The following is a 17,060-nucleotide window of genomic DNA, read 5'->3' as shown; positions in this document are numbered from 1 at the left end:
CTGTTTTGAACATTCCAGGCCTGTGTCTTAGCTGCAAGATAAACTTAGCTGCCTGGTAGCTCCCACTTAGCACCAGCAATTAACGCCACCTGCGTGGCCTTGCCTGTATCTAAACTGCAGCAAGAAGAAAAAAAAAAAAAAAAAGAAAAACCTGGCTGCCCACTTTTAAAACGTGAAAGGGGGGGGTTTCCTCTCCCCCCTCCCTGCAGCAATGTTGTAATGCTGAATGGAGCAGTCTGAGGGTGAAATTTAAAGGCATCCCTAGCGGATTCATAGTTCTAATGTAACTGGGAAATTAAACCAAAAATTTGTTAATAGCCTTATTCTGTGGTAACTAGTTGTAAATGACTTCTTAGTAAATTCACCGTGATAGTTTTAGAGAATGTGGGAAAGAAAGAAAGACCATTTTTTGAAATCAATTGAATGCTAAATTTGGAACAAGGTTTTAACAGCTGAATTCTTCTATTTGCCAGAAAGCCCTATACCTCTTTTGGGTCAAGATTTGTTAAGTAAATTGTAATCTCAAATAACGTTTTCTGAGAATTCTGTTTAGTTGCGTGTCCCACAAGAAGCTGCTTGGATGGTGCAGATGTGCTTGCTGCAAGTGAGAAATCTCCAAGGAAATTTTGGATGCTGTATTTCCACTAGTATGGGCAACCAAAGTATCGGTAAAGCAAACACTACACTGACAGAACTGAAACAGGACTTCGATCCGGTAAGGGAAAACAATATCCAATAAATATGACAGTCAAAATGGAGTTAGAAACTTTGAGGAATAAATTTGACAACCTTACAAACTGGCTGTATTCGATTGGACTTGCAGATTTGTCTATTTATAGCTACAACATAGAAACAGCCTGTGGCTATTGCAGGACAGCATGATGAGAATACAAACAGACTGATACACTTGGAATGGATTTTTTTTCCCAATTCTTTTCGTAAAACTATTACTGAGCCCCTGGAATTGATTGTTACTCTGATCAAAAAAGGCAGAGAATGGATTCAGGCTTTAGTAGGCCGTGATCCATCTGTCATATATGCACCTCTTGTGAAAGCAGATTTCGACTCTTTTATTCACAATCTCTGTCCTTGCAAATTGTGCTAGCTGATTTTCTTAACAGCATAGCTTTTAGCATGCCTAAATGTAAATTGCTTTAAAATCTGCATGTCTTCGATATCAGACCACAGACCGTACTTGTATTCGGTCCTATTCCAAATGCTCGCACAGTTTTTGTTGATGGTTCAGGGAAGTCTCATAAAGCTGTAGTGGTCTGGCGTGAAGGTAATGATTGGCATTATTCTGTTAAAATTGTTGAAGGCTCAACCCAATTAGTGGAACTTGGTGCAGTTTTGCATGCCTTAGAGCTTTTTAGGGAGGAACCTCTAAATTTGGTTTGTGGTTCTGAGTACGTAGTCAAGGTTCTACAGCGTATCCCCTCCACTTTTCTTAAAGAAATCTCACAACAGCAACTTTTTTATACGTTTGTATCATTGCAAACTGCATTACAGCTTCGCAAACACCCACTGTTTTTTACTCATATATGCTCTCATACAACTTTACCAGGTCCCATAACTGAAGGCAATACAATTGCGGATTCTTATACTGTAGCTACAGTCCATTTCCAGTCTGCCAGGGCTTCACATGCTTTCTGCCATCAGAATGCTGCTGTCTTAAAAATGGTGTTTGGTCTCACCCTCGAGCAAGTGAGAGACATAGTGCGCTCTTGCCCGGAATGTCAAGGTCTGATTACAAGCTCGCCCTCCCTTGGAGTTAACCCTCGCGGACTCTCAGTTAATGACATCTGGCAGTCTGAGGTTATACATGTTTCATTTTTTGGCCATTTGAAATATGTACATGTTTCTATAGATACTTTTTCAGGCATGCTTTGTGCATCTGCGCATACAAGTGAGAAAAGCAGAGATGTTCAGTGTCACTGGACCCACTGTTTTGCTGTGCTGGGAGTGCCACAACAGATTAAAACTGACAACAGTCCTGGATACCGCTAGATCCACACAATATTTTTTACAGCAATGGGGTGTTTCACATGTCACAGGTATCCACATTCTCCCACTGGACAGGCTATCATTGAACGAGCACATTCCACATTGAAACAGATGTTACTAAAACAAAAAAGGGGGAATATGACACCTCAAGAACAATTAGACAATGCAACATATACTTTGAATTTTTTTGAATCGTACTATGCCTCCCTCCTCTATCGCAGCAGTGGAAAAACACTTCTGTGTTCCAGATTCACTACCTCAGAGACCAAAGGTTTTATACCAGGATCCCCCGCACAACAGTCAGTGGCAAGGGCCTGTAGAACTAATCACCTGGGGAAAGGGGTATGCTTGTGTTCTTCTTCCAACAGGATCAAAGTGGCTTCCTGCAAAATATGTTAAACCTTTCTACGAGTTGGACAAACATGATGCAGGACCTAATGCCAGCGATACAGCATCTGTCCCTGTAGGAGAGGGCAACAAAGAAACAGAAGAGACCAAAGGAAGAGTCACTAGCGTATCAGAATGACACAGATTTACATTATTTGGACGAGGGACTAACTGGTGAAAAACTTTCAATGCATTTGTTTTCCTTATTAGTATGGCTAACCAACTTTCTCCAATATTTGTTAATAACTGTAATTGTTGTATTTTGTATTATTCTGTTCTATTGTAGGTTGATTTGCAACAAGAAAATGACACATAAGGTATGACGATCCACAGTGGGCATTAAAACTCACCAACAGAATGCCCCCTTTTGACTTTGGAGGCAAGAGGTGACTGTACCACCACTCCAAAGTAGTTTGTCAGATGACTGTGGTCACAGGCTGGATTGTGAGGCAGTACACACTCCCCTGAAATCTGGAGCTTTCAATGAGGAGGTTGATGGCTCTTTAGCACCTTCTGTGCCCCACTGTGCCTGTCTCCACATATATACACCTAGAATGGTACCAAGGTGTTGTCAATAAAATTCACCTCTACCAACTGATAGGTCAGGAGGGGTGGGACCCTCAGTCAGTTGACAGGGTCCTTAACAAAGCAGGTGCCCAGACTAGCTGAGAAGCTTCTGGACTATGTTGTAATGCCCACAGCCATATCTGGCCAAACAATGAAACGGGGCTCCCACCGAAGACCCCCTTTGAGTGGTCTTCTCGGAGCTGCAGGTCTGTGAACTGGAGTCCTTTCCTTAGACAGGAACACCACCTAAGGAACCTTCCTGGGATTAATGACACCTCACTTCTTTATTTGAGTGAGTGACTATTTCTCGTGAGTACCCTGAAGTAAAAGGCCTCTAGTTTTGTTTCTTGTGAGTGACTACATGCACATGCATCTAAAAATGTATTTTCTGTTATCAAAGTGCTAAATATGTGTAGTATCATTATATGCGTTTTTTGTGGGAATTGGATATGCTTGTGTGATGTTTTTTCTTGTAGTCCTCCGAATCATCTGGAGAATGATACAGAATGCAAAAAAGAACAAAGCCAGGGTCCTTACTGCACCTGATGTTTAAAACAAAAAAGGGGGAAATGTTAGAAAGTAAAATGTGGGAAAACAAGATGTGTGGTTCCAGCCACCTGGATGATAAAGGAAGATCAGTACTAACATGACCCTCCGGACGGTCAAAGACATAATACTAACATAATAATATATAAAAGGCCTTCGACAGATTACTTAGAAGTATCTTTCTCATAATTGTAAAAAGTTATAGCCCAGACTCGTGAGAATGGTATCTCGGGCCGGATAACCGCCCCCAAGTGTCTGGGATGTGTGAATGTCCTTGGGCCTGGTCTGTGAATGAGTGGAAAAACAAGTGAGACAAACATCACATGAGTTTAGTGTGTTTTTAAAAACAATTAGTGGAAAAACACCTTTTGTAAACATCTTAGTCCTATAAAATTGTAAATGGTGAATAAATAAGTTAGCCTAAGCCTAGGCCTAAGTCAGCTCTCTGCTTGGCCAGGCTCTGCGCTCCTTCCTGAACAAGATCTCTGCCTCTGCGTGAATTTCTGTCTGCGTCCTGGTATGCGTCATTCCTAATCGCCGCATTTTTCCCCGCCCAAATCTCCAGCCTGTCCGGGTCTCGCTGGATGGTAGCACAGCCTTCTGGAGTGTCAGCCACTCCTCCTAGCTTGGTGTCATCAGCAAACTTGCTGATAGTGCACTCTATTCCCTCATCCAAATCATTGATGAATATATTGAATAATACAGGCCCCAGGACTGACCCCTGAGTCCAACCAGACTCCACCCCATTGACCACGACTCTCTGGCTTCTTTCCTTCTGCCAGTTCGCAGTCCACCTCACTACTCAGTCATCCAGACCGCACTCCCTCAATTTAGCTCTAAGGATGCTGTGGGAGACCGTGTCAAATGCCTTACCGAAGACAACGTAGACCACATCCACCACTCTGCCATCATCCATCCATCTTGTTATGTCTTCATCAAAGTCAATGAGGTTGGTCAAGCATGACTTCCCCTTGGTGAAGCCATGTTGCCAGCCCCTAATGACCCTCTTATCCCTGATATGCCTTGAGATGGCACCAAGGATAACTCGTTCTACCAGTTTCCCAGGGATGGAGGTGAGGCTGACCGGTCTATAGTTACCCAGGTCCTCCTTCCTGAACTTTTTGAAGACTGGAGTGACAGTTGCTTTCCTCCAGTCCTCAGGCACCTCTCCCGTTTCCCAAGACTTGGCAAAGATGATGGAGAGCGGTCTAGCAATGACCTCAGCCAGCTCCCTCAGCACCCACGGGTGCATCCCATCTGGACCCATGGATTTATGGATGTCCAGATTGCCTAATTGCTCCCTAACCCAGTCCTCATCAACCGAGGCAAACTCCTACATTGTCCTGCCTTCCTCTGGGGCCTCAGCAGTACGGGGCTCCTCAGGACAGCCTCCGGCAGAGTATAGAGAGACAAAGACGGCATTCAGTAACTCTGCCTTCTCTGTATCTTCTGTCACCAGGGCACCCACCTCGTTCATCAGTGGGCCTACATTGCCTCCGGTGTTAGTTTTATCTGTCACATATTTGAAAAAGTTCTTTCTGTTGTCCTTGACCCCTCTCAACAGGTTTACTTCTAAGGAGGCCTTAGCTTTCCTAATTCCCTCCCTACACCCTCTGCCAACAGCCTTATATTCTCCCCAAGTGACCAGCCCCTCCTTCCATGATCTATAAACTCTCCTCTTCCACTTGAATTATTCACGGTATAATTCAGTTTCACACTGGTAAATGCAACCACCTTTGCATCTTTTTATCTTCAGCTGTGAACAAGGATCACAAATTCTAGCAACATTTTCTATTGCAACAGATCTGTAGACAGGACTGTCACTAATCATATGAACTACTACTACTTTTTTATAGAGTATCTATGAACCAGGGATAGTAAATGTAATACAAGTTGGTGCAAAAGTAACTGCGGTTTTGCAGTGTGAATTTGAAATAATTGTAACTAGGCTCAGACACATCTTCATTAATCAAAACAGGAACCACTACAATCAACACATTTTTGCCAATGAGAAATAAGTTTCCTTATTCCTGTAGCAAAAAAATTCATGTTTCGGAATTTGACGAACTCTTGGAAAGCGTTTTCTGCCTCCTCCTAGTTGTGGAAGCGTTTTCTCTGCAAAAAGTTGTTGAAGAGCTTGAAGAAGTGGTAGTCAGTTGGTAAGAGGTCAGCTGAATATGGTGGTTGGGGGAAAACTTTGTAGTCCAATTTGTTTGACTTTTGGAGCGTTGGTTGTGTGATGTGCAGTCGGGTGCTGTCGTGGAGAAGAATTTGGCCCTTTCTGCTGACCAATGCCACCTGCAGGTGTTGCAGTTTTTGGTGTATCTCATTGATTTCCTGAGCAGACTTCTCAGATGAAATGGTTTCACTGGGATTTGGAGAGCTGTAGTGGATGAGACCAGCAGCAGACTACCAAACACTAACCATGACCTTTTTTTAGTGCAAGTTTGGCTTTGGGAAGTGCTTTGGAGGTTCTCAGTCCAGACACTGAGCTGGTCATTGTTGGTTGTCACATAAAATCCACTTTTTGTCGCATGTCACAATCCGATCGAGAAATGATTCATTGTTGTTGTGTAGAGTAAGAGAAGACGACAATTCAAAATGATGATTTTTTTTTATTTTTGGTTGGCTCATGAGGCACACAGTCATTGAGCTTTTTCACCTTTCCAATGTGTTTTAATTGCTGAACGACCATAGAATGGTCGATACGGGGTTCTTCAGCAACTTCTCATGTAGTTGTAAGATTGCTCTCCACTGGTTGTTGGCAACTTCCGCTGGCCGGTCACTACGCTCCTTATCTTCAAGGTTCTCGTCTCCTTTGCAAAACTTCTTGACCCACCATTGCACTCTATGTTCGTTAGCAGTTCCTGGGCCAAATGTGGTGTTGATGTTGTGAGTTGTCTTCACTGCTTTACAACCCATTTTAAAACATAAGAAAATCACTCGAATTTGCTTTTTGTCTAACATCTTTCCCATAGTCTAACATAAATATAAAATAAACAGCAACAGGTGAATAGCAAAAAACCATAAAGCGAGAAAAATGCATTAAAATGATGTATATCATAACCACATTTATTTAAGAATGTATTCCAATATCAAACAGCAAATTTCAACAATGCAAAAACCACAATTCCTTTTGCATCAACCTCACAGTATAATTCCTTTGTGCCAGCCTCTGCATTATTACATACAGTGGATGTGCAACTGGCACACCACCAGAATAACTAGCTACATCTCTTGGAGTATCTTCTTTTGGACCGATTCCTGTACACATCTCCAATTACAACCACCATTTTAACTAAGGCCTTTTTCCTCACCCCTAAAAACTTCTCTGGGACTGTTCTTTAGATCAGGCAGAAACAAACCACACCAGCCCCTGTTTTTACTCACAGGTATTTCAAAAATACCACAAGATCCTCCAGGAACTGGAAGCAAATATGCTCCTTAAGTTAAATCAATGGGACGGAAACACTAGAGAAATGCCTTGCCCAAGTGATTGAGACATCAACCTTAGATAAACTATGTATTGTTGCCTGAATCCTCAAAAATCACCTCCTCCTATGGAGAAAAGTCCCTCCATAGATCTGAGATGGGACAAAACAAGTCAAGCCAGATGACATGTTCAAAAAAATTTGCAGATAAATTGTAGCCCGAGTTTTTAAACTCACCAGACTAAAGAATAACAGACATAAACAGACAGCATCTTTTTCTTGGGTATTTTCATAATTTACATACACATATTTAAGAACAAAACCAACACAAAACTTCACTTTACCTCTAACCAGCATCGTTGCAAAGCATTTCATATGTTATTAGATGCTTTATGAGTCCAACGCATCTTATAAGACAAGCACGGCATACACCAGTACCCACAGTATTAGATGGCATCTTTCCAGTTTCCAGCAAACTACACATATCCACCTTGTCCAAAAGCACCAAAATATCTAAAAAGTAGCTAGAATTAAAATTCATACATTAATGTTGCTGTTAACAGCCTACATAAGGGTACATGTAACTCAGTGTCACCTCTTATGAGAGCCTGTTAAACCTGTACAAACTGCATGAACACACCTGGCGGGTAACAGATGTATTTCACCATACACTTTCAGCTGATTTTTTGGCAAATAATGTGTATGCATGCTTGCCAGGTGTCATTTACAATTCAAATGCTCTGACTGCAGTAACAAAGCAACAGGAATATTTAATTATACTTTGGAAAGAAAGGAACAGCAAACCTACTATACTTAAAACTAGAAAGATGTTCCAAATACACTCTGAACAGCTAAGATGCAGATTTTAAACCCAAAGATTAAATATAGGTGTGAGGAAAAGGATTATTTGCCTTACATAAACTAGGATTCTTTGAAATATGTTTTCTGTAAATACAGTCCAACAGAGATACATCCCTCTTAACTGGTCTGGGTGCTTTTAGTCAGCAATGTCCACTACAGGCTATTGCATCCATGAGAGAGGACACAAGGTGGTACCACTGTGACCATCCCAGTTCCTTCACCAACACAGAATCCATGATTTACTGGAATCTGCAGTTTCACAGGAGAACAGACCATAGATTACATACACATAATGCCTCAGAGAACTACAACTAGTTTAAAGTAAGTTTACTTACTTGGCACTTTCTTCACATACACAGAAACAGAAAAAAAAAAAAAGGTATTTTACTGTCAGCAACCAATAGGACTCCACCTTAACAGACAGTCTTTGAATAGGAAGTCAGATGAGCCGCTCATGCTCAAGCCAACTGTCACTCTTGATATTATGCCAAAAAAAACCTATTTCAGAGCTCAGCTTAACACAGACGGAGGTCTGTGCAGTGATGTGCTCTAACCTTTTGCATTAACCTCAGAAGAATTAGTGGGATGCTCTGTATAGCTTATGCCAACTCAGATAGTAGTAGAATGTCCTAAAAATACTGACAGAAGGAGAGATGGAAGACAGGGAGAGGCATAAGATATATTGACAGACTGAGATTCTGGAAGACAAAAAAATACTATCTGTTGAAGACCGAAGCTGCTTAGGTGACTTTGAAGTCACAGACCAGAAGTATTCAGTATGCTTACTTAAACATGTGCAGGAGGCCAGCTGCCCTAGAAACTCGGGGCAAATTCTTACAGATGCTTTAGGATGGATCTGAATGTGGACACAGACCTTAAGAAATCCTCCTGGGACATCCTGAAAATCCATTGCTGCAGGAGAATCCAAAAGCATCCTTGATTTCCATCCTTTGGTATTTTATTTCCTTTATAGGCTAATGAATCTCTCTACCATCCCATGGTCCTGCAAAAAAACAGGTCAGCAGGAGAGCACCTGAAGAGCAGCACAAAGGAATTCCAGCCACTCCAGTCAGTAAGTCAGCTTCATCTGGGGCCCAACTGAAATGCCTCTATGCAAACTCACACAGGACAGGGAATAATCAAGAGGAGTTAGAGACGTGTGCATGCCTGCAGGGCTATGATCTCGTTGGCATCTTGGAGATGTGGTGGGATAACTGCTATGACCGGAGTGCTGGAATGGAAGGATAAAGGCTCTTTAGGAAGGACAGGCAAGAGAAACAAGGAGGATGTGTCTCCCTCTATGTCAATGACCGGCTGGAGTGCATGATGCTCCCTGCCTGGGGATGGATGAGGAGTCAACCGAGAGTTTATGGGTCAGGATTAAAGAGAGGGCAGGGACAAATGACATTACAGTGGTGGTCTTCCACCCAACCAGGAAAAGCAAGTGGATGAGGCCTTCTATAGACAGACAGGAGCAGCCTCTCATTCACAACCCCTGATCCACCTTGCTATCTGTTGGAGGGACAACACAGCAGGGCATAAGCAATCCAGGAGGTTCCTGGAATGCCTTGATGATAACTTCATTCTCAAGGAGGAGGAGTTGGTGAGGAATGTGAAGCTCAAGAGCAGCTCAGGCTGCAGCGAATATGAAATGGTGGATTTCAAGATCCTTAGGGCAGCAAGGAGGGTACCCGGCAAGCTCATTACCCTGGACTTCAGGAGAGCAGACTCTGGCCCCTCCGGGGATCTGCTTTGTAGAGTACCATAGGATAAAGCCCTGGCGGCAAGAGCGCCCAAGAAAGCTGGTTTATATTCCAGGATCATCTCCTCCAACCTCAGGATCGATGCATGCCAACAAAGAGGAAGTCAGGCAAAAACACTAGGAGGCCTGCATGGATGAACAAGGTGCTCCTGGACAAAGTCAAACACAAAAGGGAAGCCTACAGAGGGTGGAAGCAAGGACAATTAATCTGTGAGGAATACAGACAAACTGTCTGAGCAGCCAGGGATCAGGTTAGGAAAGCTAAAGCCCTGATAGAATTAAATCTGGCCAGGGACATCAAGAGCAAAAAGACAAGTTTCTATAGGTACACTGATGATAAAAGGAAGACTAAGGAAAATGTGGGCCCTCTCAGAAGGAAACAAGGGACCTGGTTACCCAGGATATGTAGAAGATGGAGGTACTCAATGACTTTTTTTGTTCCAAGCTTTTGCCCCAAGCTCCAAGTGCTTTAGCCACATCACCCAAGTTGCAGAAGGCAAAGGCAGGGACTGGGAGAATAAAGAACCATCCACTGTAGAAGAAGATCAGGTTGAGACCATCTAAGGAACCTGAAGGTGCACAAGCCCATGGGACTTGATGAGATGCACTGTGAGTCCTGAGCAAACAGACAGATGAAGTTGCTAAGCCACTATTCAGCAGATTTGAGAAGTTACAGCAGTCCAGTGAAGTTCCCACCAACTGGAAAAGGGGAAACATAAACCCCACTTTTTAAAAAGGAAAAAAGCAATGAACTACAGTCCCGTCAGTCTGACTTCTGTGCCCAGCAAGATAATGTAGCAGATTCTCCTGGAAACTATGCTAAGGCACACAGAACATAAGGAGGTGATGGGTGACATCCAACATGGCTTCACCAAGGGCAAATCATGCCTGACAAATCTGGTGGCCTTCTATGATGAAGTTACAGCACTGGTATGTAAGGGAAGAGCAAGAGACATCATCTACCTGAACTTGTGCAAAGCATTGACACTGCCCTGCCTGACATCTTTGTCTCTAAATCGGAGAGACATGGATTTGACAGATGGACCACTTAGTCAATAAGAAATTGGCTGGATGATTGCACTCAGAGTTGCAGTCAAAGGCTTCACGTTCATGTGGAGACCAGCGACAAGAGGCATTCCTCAGGCATCTGTATTGGGACTGGCACTGTTTAACATCTTTGTCACCAACATGGACAGTGGGACTGAGTGCACCCTCACCAGGTTTGTCAATGACACCAAGCTGTGTGGTGTGGTCGACATACTGGAGAGAAGGGATGTTATTCAGAGGGACGCTGACAGGCTTGATAGCTTAAGTGCACGGTCCTGCACATGGGCCAGGGCAATCCCAAACACAAATACAGGCTGGGCAGAAAACGGACTGAAAGCAGCACTGAGGAGAAAGACTTGGGGGTTTTGGTTGATGAGCTCAACATAATCCGGCAATGTGTGCTTGCAGCCCCAAAAGCCAACTGTATCCTGGGCTGCATCAAAAGAAGTGTGACCAGCAGATCAAGGGAGGTAATTCTCCCCTTCTGCTCCACTTTCATGAGACCCCACCAAGAGTTTTGCATTCAGCTCTGGGGTCCCCAGTACAAGAAAGACACGGACCTGCTGAAACGAGTCCAGAGGAAGGCTAAGATGGTCAGAGGGTTGGAGCACTTCTCCCGTGAAGACAGGTTGAGAGAGTTGGGGCTGTTCAGCTTGGAGAAGAGAAGGCTCCAGGGAGACCTTAGAGCAGCCTTTCAGTGCCTAAAGGGGACCTACAAGAAAGCTGGAAAGGGACTTTTTACAAAGGCATACAGGGATAGGACAAGGGCTAATGGCTTTAAACTGAAAGAGGGTAGATTTAGATTAGATATAAGGAAGAAATTCTTCACCATGAGGGTGGGGAGGCACTGGAACAGGCTGCCCAGAGAAGCTGTGGATGCCCCATCCCTGGAAGTGTTCAAGGCCAGGCTGAATGGGGCTTTGAGCAACCTGGTCTAGTGGAAGGTGTCCCTGCTCATGGCAGTGGGGGTGGAACTTGAAGATCTTTGAGGTCCCTTGTAATTCAAACCATTCTATGATTCCATGAAATTACAGAGAATAATTTGAAAAAGTGATTGCTTGAAATCTCTGAGTAGTTAGTGAAAGTAGCTGAGAACAACAACATTAAGAATTATTTGCTCCAATTACTTTGAAATTTGAAGAGCCATCTTCAGAAAACACTCTATTTCTTACTTTTCTTAAAAATGAGAATGAGAATATACCATATGCTAAATAAGAATGTGATATGCTAAATATAAAACCCAGTGATGATTCACAATAAGTGGGCAGTGGGCACCACTCAGACAAGTCCAGTCAGCACAAACAGATTAGACCCAAAGAAAAAAAAAGTAAAGGTAACCACATGGAGTTCTGGCATACCCACACTACAAATATATGGGAAGTCACTTAAAATCTGAAGTCTACATGGTCTCACTTTCTCTTATTCTCATTCTGATTCATTTGTTGTTTTTTACACCTTCTCAGGATCCTATTCTGACCATTTTTTTACATCTTTGGGTCCTGTAACTGAGATAAAGTGAAAGTTTTTCATCATCTCCACACTTAGGTTAAAATAAACTCCACTGTGCCTGATGTTACTTCTAACCATGTATCATAACCACAAAACAGGTTAAATATAAAACCCCACTGGAGAAAAGGAAGTAATGGGAGAAACACACCCCCTGCGCTGCGTGTTCTTAATTTGCCAGAGCATGCCAGTTCACCTACCTGCCATTTCCTTCTCCTCCAACCACTGTACTCTCCCTGGGCACACGCACTCATTTCATTCAGACGACGGTAAGCTGCACAGGGGATTTACAAATCGAACATTCATCCCAGGAGAACTGAGGTAAAGCCCTAAAAATGACAGTACTGAAAACTAAACATTCGGTTGGTTTTCCGCACCTGCTGAAACTTAACCTTACACTTGAGAAAGACAGGAAATTGACTTGTTCTGCTCACTTCTCTCTTTTTATTTTATTTTTCTTTTTTTTTTTTTTAAACTGTTGGGGATATTTGCATAAAAAATTGAAGTCATGACAGGGTGGGGTTTTTTTTGTGCTGGATGCCTATCCCTGACCTGAAACTGCAATTGTCTGCGCTGGGGCACAAACTATGGCCATCTTTAACTTTGCAATTCCAGACAAAGAAAATAATTTTCTTTGCACTAAGTCTTCCGATTTTACTTCTTTTGTCAGATTATACCTGTTCTCCTCCTGAAAACAAAGATTCCCAAACAGTATTTACTAGTACTTACTTCTCACCAAATTCCATCAAGAGACCCTAAGAATTCTAATTCTAATAATTCTTATTTTATCATGTATGAGAGACTGATGTTGTCTGATGTCTGACTATGTTCACCTCTCTTCTGCAGTGTTTTTACAGTAGTTTTTCTTTTCTCCAAGCTACAGTAGAGTTTTCTTCTGGACTATTCTCAAAAATTGGGAAAGTAGATTATTCATCCCAATAAATGAAGCTAAAGCCTTATGCTATCCATAACCTTCCTTTCATTCAGGACTAGGTAGGTTCACAGGAAACAGAAGAAGGTGGCTGAAGCTGTGAAATGTCAAATGAAGCAGCTGCCTCTGGGCACTTTCAGCTTATGAGAGTTTCAGAAGCAGTTGACAAAAATTAGAGAAGAAAAATCTGTTTAGAGTTACTATGAACACAGGCAGTGATTTTTGTTCAGGAATCCACTGCACCACAAGTTGCTGGAGGCTGGGGATATATTCCAGGGAAGCATCACTACATGCTTGCCCTCTTACCCTCATTTCTTAGGAACTCACTGGGCTAATTAGATGTTTGGTCTCACCCAGTACCACCATTCCCACATTCTTACTGTTTCACACACTTGAATCCCCATCTGCAGAAGACCATACCTGTCACTCAGGTTATCAATTGGTGAGCCCAGTCTATCAGGCAGCCTCCTTCGTTCTGGTGTGCCAATGCAATACCGGTCATTACCAACAGTAATCCGCAAACTCTGTTCCAGTGAAGACTCAAAGCGGAGACTCGGTGAACGTCTCTGTAAATTGAAGAAAGAGTGCAAGCCCATCAATCACCGAACTTTAAACTCAGCTACAGAAAGTCAAATGACTATGTTCTGTTTACCATATGAGACTTGGGGTGGACAGCTTAATTAAAAAAATCAAACTAGAAGAACAATTGCTCCAAATATTTCAATTGTCTTCAGTTACTAAAGAAAGGGAAGGGGATTGACTGCATTTTCTTCCTTATCTCAGCTGCCAAAACCACACTCTATATTTACATTATCTAGAAGGGAAATTTCCAACTCAAAAATAAACTTCATAAAGCACCATTTTGGAAGGTGGAAAAACAGAGAGAAGCTTAATAAGTCCCAGATTTGCTGCTGTCTTCCTTTCTTTACAGAGCACAAGCAGCTAAACAAACATTGCTTTAAAAACGGTGCCAGAAATTTATTAATAAAAGTGTCTCAATTTCTGGCCCTTTCCAGCTTCAGTAACAACACGAACCAAAGTGTAAACCAGTGTAAACAAAATTTTTCAAGCAGTCGTGGTCACAACAGTTTTCCTCACCTTGCGCTGCTTCCAGCAGATAAACACAAGATAATACTAAAAATGCCAGTGACTATAGAAACACCTCCTATAATAGAATTCCCACTGTTGTTAGTACTGGTAGAGCTAAATCAGAGCTAAATAAAGTCACCTTTGAAAAGACTATAGCAGAGAAGGCCTGAGCTAACTGCCTCTGCACAGACCTTCCTCTGGACACACACTCAACACAGGAAATGTCATTAGTGTAAGTTATGCTTAACTAGTTATGCCTCACATCATTCCAGAATATGGCACTAAAGTACAGGAACGATCAAAGTAAGAGGAGTTCCATAAGAAACAGATGAGACTACCTGAAGACAGAGATATCTGATTTACTTTTTTAAACCAACATAGTTTAGATTCTGCCTAACAGGAAGCAATGAACCAGCTTCAGTTCTGTCAAACCAGTCATGCACTGCATACTGCTTTCACTGCTGAAATCTGCAGTAGCAAGCAGCAGGTGCACTATGTTGACTGCATCCATCCTGAGAAGATGCAGCACATTCAACTCAGTCCACAAGAGCAGTACGTAATCTCCAACAAGAAAGCAAAAGAATTACCTCACAAATTTGCCTGAACAAAATCTAATCGCAAAACAAACTTGCACTAGAATTCATGATGCACATAACCTTGTCCTAAGGTCAAATATTAGTGATTTCTGTTTTGCTCCATTAATCTGAATACTGGCATTTATCAGAACACATTTTAATTACTTCTAAGACCAACTGTGCTGAATAGCACAATCCAGTCCTGCAACAGCCTGGCTGACATCCAGCATATACAAGGTGCATATGCCTCATACAAACACTCTGAAGGCTCACATGTGCCCAGTGTAACATTGACTTTTGAGGGCTGCCTCTTGAAGGGCATCTTCTTGCCATCAAGACTGTTGGCAAGTTGGGCACATACATGACAATCATCTCCAGGAGTTGGAGACAGAGAAGTGATGATTACATCTCAGAACAAACTTCTGGGCAAAGGAAAGAAATACTTTACATTTAGAAAGTTTAGGATGTTAGAATTGCCTATGACTAACACACAGATTAGCTAGAGACAGCAGTACATAATTGAACAGCAGTACATAATTGATCTTCATTTTTTTTTCCTTTTTTTCAGTTTGAGCAATTCCAGTTTTAACAGCTTTTTCATTTGGAGCACAGAACACCACCGCTAGTCATTCCTATCTATGCACCACACTGCATATTACTCCCTTCCTGTTCTCGTGCCTAAACTGCAGTTATCACTGCCATATTAATGCACAGGTTGCATAGCAGCTTTTCTTTTCTTCTTTATCTGTTGACTCAACATACTCCAGTCGTCTAATTTCAGCCAATTTTCTTACAAGGAAGCAAGGAAGCTGAGAGAAACTACGAAAAGCACAAGCATGCAGGTCATCAGGGACAAATAAAAGCAGCAGGTGTCAGCCTTGCAAGAACAAATAAAGTCCGTCAAAATCTCTCACTTTACAGCCCTGGCCTTCCTCTACTCCATTACATTTTTCAATACTCATCCCAAACCTTTGCTGTCACTACATGCTCTTCCAATTCCCGCTGTTTTCCCCAGCTACTAAGAAACTAACACCATCCATACTTACAATGTCCAATACACAGCTCCGCGAGCAGTCAGCATCCCAGTTATGCATCAAAAAAACGGGCAACAATGGAAATAACCTGGGAAAGCACGCACTCCATCTCACAAACAAACACCAAACCAAACCAACAACAAAACCACAAACAAACACAAAACCCCATACAAATACTCACAGCTCCCAGAATCAAGAAAAGGTAGTAAGAAACCTCTAAGTCTGTTCCTTCCATACTCCAATTCATATGAAGGGTAGAGACAATAACTTAGAGCTCGTACTCAAAACTTTTCTGCATTTCAACCACATGCGCCCGTCCAATCAGTGTTTTCATTCCACATCCTACATCTTCCATCGTTATATATAAACTCGACTCTTCCAAGTCCTCCTTCCTTCTTGCAGCTTACATTCCCCTTCCCGAATCTTCTGTTTAATTCATCTCCTTTCAGTCACAGCTCCAAAATGCCACTAATAACACATTTGTGTAAGTCCCCATACTTCCACACTTTATATCTTCAAACTGCTGAAGAGAAGACCTTAAAATCAAATTAATCTGAAAACTTCATTAAAACTTCACCCAATCATGTTGATCCAACATATCTGCTGTTTGCTTTGTTTTGATCACACTTAGTTCCACTGTTTGGAAAACACCAGCATAATCCCACCTTTTATATTTTTCTAATTTATGCTAATTTTGTAAACAGTACTTTTAAAAGTAAAATTAACCTGTATATGCATTGTATGCTTTATAACATCACTTTTAAAGGAGAACTAGTGTTGGTCAAACACTTTTTCATGGATAAAAACTTCCATGGAAAAAATGTGCACAATATACACTCCAAGACTTGCTTATAATGGCCTTCAGCACATGCAAGAGACAGCACAACACACTGTCTCAAGATCCCTCTTATTGTAAGAGCTACTTCCTAGAGAACGTTTTTCCTTAAATACAGTAATATTCTCGTAAATAAACAAACAACCTATTTGGCCCAACAGTTCAGCGCTAGCTAACTTGCTAAAGTCTAATTTATTTCATTATTAATTTTTCAATCCTCTGAAATTAGAATAGGCAAGAAAAACATCAAGAATCTGCAACAATTTGCTGAGAGGACTCCTGTAACTTGAGCCAGAAGGGTGCAAAATAATACTGGAAGAATAGCATTTGTCAAGAATAATGTTTGTGTAAAGTGGGGGGTTTTGGTGGTGTCCTCCCCACCCTTCAGGACAAGTGGGAGGCTTCCAGTCAAAAACTCCTAGTTCAAATTTCTCCAAGTCTGAACCACCAACACATTCAGCACTGGAAGTTTTGTTACAGCCGGC

The 17,060-nt window shown here is 42.1% G+C and overlaps 1 protein-coding gene across 4 annotated transcripts in view; it reads right to left on the bottom strand.

Annotated features, from left to right (window-relative positions):
- ZNF318 (zinc finger protein 318) overlaps positions 1-17,060 on the bottom strand; it is a 40,534-nt gene that overhangs the window by 21,371 nt on the left and 2,103 nt on the right. For 2 of the 4 annotated variants that reach the window (XR_010651101.2, XM_065833960.2), the window contains exon 2: positions 13,463-13,608. Coding sequence is in view for 1 of the 4 variants with exons in the window: in XM_065833960.2 (XP_065690032.2) it covers positions 13,463-13,608 (146 nt within the window). In the remaining 3 variants the exon portion in view is untranslated. Of the gene's footprint in view, positions 1-2,334; positions 2,461-12,311; positions 12,386-13,462; positions 13,609-17,060 lie in introns of those variants that run through there. The other 2 variants (XM_071806149.1, XM_065833961.2) reach the window with 2 other exon arrangements.

Source organism: Patagioenas fasciata, chromosome 3 (genome assembly GCF_037038585.1).
Source record: "Patagioenas fasciata isolate bPatFas1 chromosome 3, bPatFas1.hap1, whole genome shotgun sequence".
Lineage (NCBI taxonomy): Eukaryota > Metazoa > Chordata > Aves > Columbiformes > Columbidae > Patagioenas > Patagioenas fasciata.
This window is presented reverse-complemented; position numbering and strand designations above follow the sequence as displayed.